At 40.3% G+C, this 5,914-nt stretch overlaps 1 protein-coding gene across 3 annotated transcripts in view; it reads right to left on the bottom strand.

Moving 5' to 3' along the window:
- Window positions 1-5,914, bottom strand: part of CASP10 (caspase 10) — a 37,458-nt gene that overhangs the window by 19,933 nt on the left and 11,611 nt on the right. For all 3 annotated transcript variants that reach the window (XR_001886358.1, XM_017875873.1, XM_017875887.1), the window contains exon 5: window positions 2,421-2,530. Coding sequence is in view for 2 of the 3 variants with exons in the window: in XM_017875873.1 (XP_017731362.1) it covers window positions 2,421-2,530 (110 nt within the window). In the remaining variant the exon portion in view is untranslated. The remainder of the gene's footprint in view (window positions 1-2,420; window positions 2,531-5,914) is intronic.

The raw sequence follows: 5,914 nt of genomic DNA on the forward strand, positions 1-5,914 counted from the left end.
AAGAGAGTGTTAGCATACTGCTTCTTGAGGAAAAGTATGTAACACAATGATAAAAAAAAAAAAAAAAAAAAAAAATTAAAAATAAAACTTTCACAAAAAACAAAATTAAAAAAGGAAAAAAGGAATTAAACATTTCTACCAAAAAAAAAAAAAAAAAAAAATTAAAATAAAACTTCTACAAACAACTGAATTAGAAAATGAACAAAGGACTTAGACATTTCTCTAAAGAAGATATAGAAATGGCCAAAAAGCACATGAGAAGATGCTCGACAGCCCTAGTCATTAAGGAAAGCAAATCAAAACCACAAGGAAATAAGGCCTCACTTCCATTAGGATGCCTACTATCAAAAATGAAAGAAAATAATACGTCTTGGTGAGGAAGTGTTGCTGAGGATGTGTGCACAGTTGGTGGAAATGTAAAACGGTACAGTCACTGCGGAAAATAGAATGAAGGTTCCTCAAAAAATTGAAAATAGAATGACTATATAATCCACCATTTCCACTTATGGGTACAAACACAAAAGAATTGAAAGCAGCATCTCAAAGAGATATTTTTACACCAACATTCATAGCAGCATTATTAAAAATAGTCAAAAGGTGGCAGCAGCCCAAGAGTCCATCAATGGATGAGTGAATAACAAAATGGAGTACAGTAAGTCCTCACTTAGAGTCATCAGTAGGTTCTTGGTAACTCCGACTTTAAGTGAAACAATGAACTGTATGCTATAGAAACTTAACTCTTAGGGTTTTTTGTTATCGTTTTTTGAGACAGGGTCTCCCTCTGTCGCTCAAGCTGGAGTGCAGTGATGCAATCTCAGCTCACTGCAACCTCCACCTCCCAGGTTCAAGCTATTCTTGTGCCTCAGCCTCCCAAGTAGCTGGGATTACAGGCGTGCACCACCACGACTGGCTAATTTTTGTATTTTTAGTAGAGATGGGATTTCACCATGTTGGCCAGGCTGGTCTCGAACTCCTGGCCTCAAGTAAGCCGCCTGCCTTGGCCTCTCAAAGTGCTGGGATTGGAGGTGTGGGTCACCATGACTGGCCAACTCTTGTTTATATCAATTAGTCTATGGTAAAATTGGTTTCATTATGTGGTATGTGGCTGGGCGTGGTGGTACATGGCTGTAATCTCAGCACTTTGGGAGGGTAAGGCGGGAGGATTGCTTGAGCCCAAGAGTTTGAGATCAGCCTGGACAACAAAGTGAAACCCCACCTCTACAAAAAAATTTAAAATAAAAATAAATACATTATACAGTATGCTATCACTTAAAGTCAGTTTCCAAAAATCTATCAACCTTGTAAGTGAGGACTTATTGTATATACACACAGTGGAATATTATTCAGCCTTTAAAAAGGAAGGAAATTCTGAGATATGCTGCAACTTGGATGAACCCTGAAGACTTTACACTAAGTGAAATAAGCTAGTCACAAAAGAACAAATACTGTATGATTCTACTTATATGAGGTACCCTGAAAAGTCAAATTTATAGACAGAGAAAGTAGAACAGTGGTTTCCAGGGGTTGGAGGGAAGGAGAAAATGAGAAGTTATTGTTTAATGGGTACAAAGTTTTACTAAAAGATGATGAAAAAGTTCTGGGATGGATGGTGGTAATGTCTGCACAACAATGTGAAGGTATTTAACATTACTGAACTGTATACTTAAAATTGATTAAGATGGTAAATTTTGTTACATGTATTTTACCACAATTGAAAACAAACAACAAAAAATTTCCCAGACCAAGCTAACTTCATTGATGCTGACAGATGTTGGCAAAGAAATTACCCAAGTCTGCTGGAAGAACCACAAATCCCAGGGAAGACTGTCACATGTCTCCCAAGGATCGTGATCACATTGTGAGGAACAGACTGCAAATTCTCCCAACGTTTCCCCTTCCACCCGTCCTTTCAGAGCGGAGCAGCACAGAAACCAGAAACCCTTGCCCTCTGGGTTGTCCAGCTACATGCTTGGCAAACCTCTTCTTCAATACAGTAAGAATTTCAAAACAGTAACAGCAGAACATTAAACAAAGCTCTGTACTTGAACTCTGGAATTACTATCAGGCGCCCTGTACTCCATAGATTATATGTCCCTAAAGCTGGCTCTAATTGCATCCCACAGATAAGAACAGAGGAACCATTTCAGAGCAACTCAAGGGTGTGTGGAGTCAGTTCAGACTAACTAGTGAGAGCTCAAACTAACTAGCTCTCACTAGTCGGCTAGTGTCAGTCAATTGTTAAATTTTCAGAAAATGTGCACTCTGGTTGATATCTTGTTGTTTACTTGCAATCACCATGGTGAGAGCATTTACAGTAAATGGTACAAACCAGGGCTAATCTCTTTTCTTTTGGGGGGTTGCGGGGGGGTTGGAGGGTGGAGCTGGTTGTTAAACATTGACCAGCACACCACTGAACCTACCGGTAAGGCTTCCAAGAATGTTTTAATGTCTGTTTGGGAAACTAGTTCTTCCTCTCCTTGACACAGTAACTCGGCTTCCTTGTCTACAGGAGGTGTCACTAGCTGGGCAGCTGAAAATAAAATCACAGACAGGAAAACAAAATTACCTTCTGACTAGTAGCAATCCAAAATAATCAGCCATCAAAAGCAGCCATCAAAATAATTATTTTGAAGAGAATTGTAAATTTTTTTTTTTTTTTGAGTCAGGGTTTCACTCCTGTTACCCAAGCTGGAGTACAATGGCATGATCTCGGCTCACTGCAACCTCTGCCTCCCAGGTTCAACCAATTCTCCTGCCTCAGCTTCCTGAGTAGCTGCGATTATAGGCACGCCACCATGCCCGGCTAATTTTTTGTATTTTTAGTAGAAATGTGGTTTCACCATGTTAGCCAAGCTGGTCTCGAACTCCTGACCTCAGGTGATCCACCCACCTCGGCCTCCCAAAGTGCTGGGATTACAGGCGTGAGCCACTGCGCCCAGTCTGAGAATTGTACATTTCTCATTGCATTTGCTTATGGAAGCCTACATATATACCCAGAAAAAAAAGTGTAAATTTATAAATTATTTTTATTCCTTGTATTGTTTTATTTTCTTTTCTATTGTGTTTGTTATTTTATAATTTTATTAGTTCCTTAAAATTACTATATACTTTACTAAATCATATTTCAAAACTTATTGTTGTTTTAAGCTGCTAAAAAAAAAGTTATAGTGCTTAATGTACCAGATAATTGCCAAGTAGAGATTTCAAAAGCATTGTCTCAAAAAATATCAGAATTCAGGCTATAATAGCAAAAAAAGAAAGAAGTAAAGGAGGGTAAAAAGAATGGAAGAAAAAAGAAAATCCATTTAAAAGTGGTAATTATATAAAAATGTTATAGCCATAAAATGATTTCTAAGGGGACGATTAATAAAAACGATCTATATCTGTATTATTAATATATTCATGAAAATGTCAGCTATGGCCGGGCATGGTGGCTCATGCTTGTAATCCCAGCACTTGGGAGGCCGAGGTGGGTGGATCGCTGGCGGTCAGGAGTTCAAGACCATCCTGGCCAACATGACAAGACTCTGTCTCTACTAAAAATACAAAAATTAGCTGGGCGTGGTGGCAGAGACACCTGTAATCTCAGCTACTCAGGAGGCTAAGACAGGAGAATCGCTTGAACCTGGAAGGCGGAGGTTGTGGTGAGCCGAGATTGTGCCATTGTACTCCAGTCTGGGCAACAAGAGCGAAACTCCATCTCAAAAAAAAAAAAAAATCAGCTCTATTATGTGGGGGGAAAAGCAAGTTTTAGAATATGATTAGCATGGTCTTTGTTAAAAATATACGTGTCTCTCTCTCTCTGTGTATGTAATATCTCTGTACACTTACAACTGTTTCCATATAGAAGGAAATCAATAAGTATATATTCCAAACAGTGGTTATCTTTGGGAAATGGGTTAGTAATAGAAAAAGAAGAAAAGGAGAAACACTTTTACCTTCTACACTCTATGTTATTTTAATTGTTTGAATTTTTATTTAATTTTATTATAATTATGTACCTTATTTTAATAATAAATTAAAAATACTAGGCTGGGCGAGGTGGCTCATGCCTGTAATCTCAGGACTTTGGGAGGCCAAGGCGGGTAGATCACAAGGTCAGTAGTTTGAGATCAGTGTGGCCAATATGGTGAAACCTCGTCTCTACTGAAAATACAAAAATTAACTGGGTGTGGTGGTGCATGCCTGTAATCCCAGCTACTCGGGAGGCTGAGGCAGGAGAATTGCTTAAACCTGGGATGGGGAGGTTGCAGTGAGCTAAGATCGTCCCACTGCACTGCAGCCTGGGGAGAGTAAGAGTCCGTCTCAAAAAAATACCAGAGCAAACACCAAGGCTCAAGATAACTTAAAAAGTTAGGCAGGTGGTCCTTAAACAAAGCCAGTGTCCTCGCTTGGACTTTGGATCACACACACAGAAAAGTCTAAACTCTGCACACCTACTCTTTTCAGTCCTTTAGACTTTCATCTTAACAGCAGAACTAGGCTCAAACTCTTAGAACTAAAGAAAGTCAATATTAAAATATCAATAATGATTGACACACAAAAGAGATCACACACAGGTAGGTTATAGAAAAGAAAAATCAAAATTAGAATTCTGCTGATATAAAGCTCAGTCCTGGGCCAGGCTCAGTGGCTCATGCCTGTAATTCCAGCACAGATCACTTGAGGTCAAGAGTTCAAGACCAGCCTAGCCAACATGGTGAAACCCTGTCTCCATTAAAAATACAAAAATTAGCTGGGCATGGTGGCAGGCATCTGTAATCCCAGCTACTCAGGAGGCTGAGGCAGAAGAATCGCTTGAACTTGGGAGGCGGAGGTTTCAGTGAGCCAAAATCATGCCACTGCACTCCAGCCTGGGTGACAGAGCAAGACTCCATCTCAAATGAAAATAACAAAGCTCAGGCCAGGCACGGTGGCTCACGCCTGTAATCCCAGCACTTTGGGAGGCCGAGGTGGGCGGATCACGAGGTCAGGAGATTAAGACCATCCTCGCTAACTCGGTGAAACCCCGTCCCTACTAAAAATACAAAAATTAGCCAGGTGTGGTGGCGAGTGCCTGTAGTCCCAGCTACTCAGGAGGCTGAGGCAGGAGAATGGTGTGAACCCGGGAGGCGGAGCTTGCAGTGAGCTGAGTGCATGCCACTGCACTCCAGACTGGGTGACAGAGCGAGACTCCGTCTCAAAAAATAAAAATAAAAACAAAATTCAGTCTTCAAGATTCACTGAGGCAAATGTAATTAACTACATAGAAGCTAGTGTGTCTTCTTTAGAATTTAAATACCCAAATTAATATGACCACTTGCCCTTTGTTTACTTCATATGGGATATGACATTACAGAAAAATGACAATGTGTTTAGAAAAAAACTCAGAGCTCATATGAGGATTTGAAATGTTCTTTCCATATCAACCTTCTGCTTCTTATTTCTCATTTGATAATTTGATGATAGAAAGAACTGTTTTTATTCTTCATAACTTAAATTATGCATTTATTCATCATTTTATTGCTTGAGATTTTATCAATTTGACAACAGTATATTTTGCTCCTCAACTCATTCTGTGTTAACCAAATTCTTAGAGAGACGTTTCCTCTTAGCTAGTTTCATTTTCAACCAAAGAAATCTGCACACTAGAGTCACTCACTTAACTAAATTAAGGATGTGGCATAAAAGTTTCATGAATAGGCCGGGCGCGGTGGCTCACGCCTATAATCCCAGCACTTTGGGAGGTCGAGGCGGGCGAATCACAAGGTCGGGAGATCAAGACCACAGTGAAACCCCGTCTCTATTAAAAATACAAAAAATTAGCCGGGCGTGGTGGCGGGCGCCTGTAGTCCCAGCTACTCAGGAGGCTGAGGCAGGAGAATGGCGTGAACCCGGGAGGCGGAGCTTGCAGTGAGCCGAGATTGCGTCACTG

Source organism: Rhinopithecus bieti, unplaced genomic scaffold (genome assembly GCF_001698545.2).
Source record: "Rhinopithecus bieti isolate Rb0 unplaced genomic scaffold, ASM169854v2 scaffold_980, whole genome shotgun sequence".
Lineage (NCBI taxonomy): Eukaryota > Metazoa > Chordata > Mammalia > Primates > Cercopithecidae > Rhinopithecus > Rhinopithecus bieti.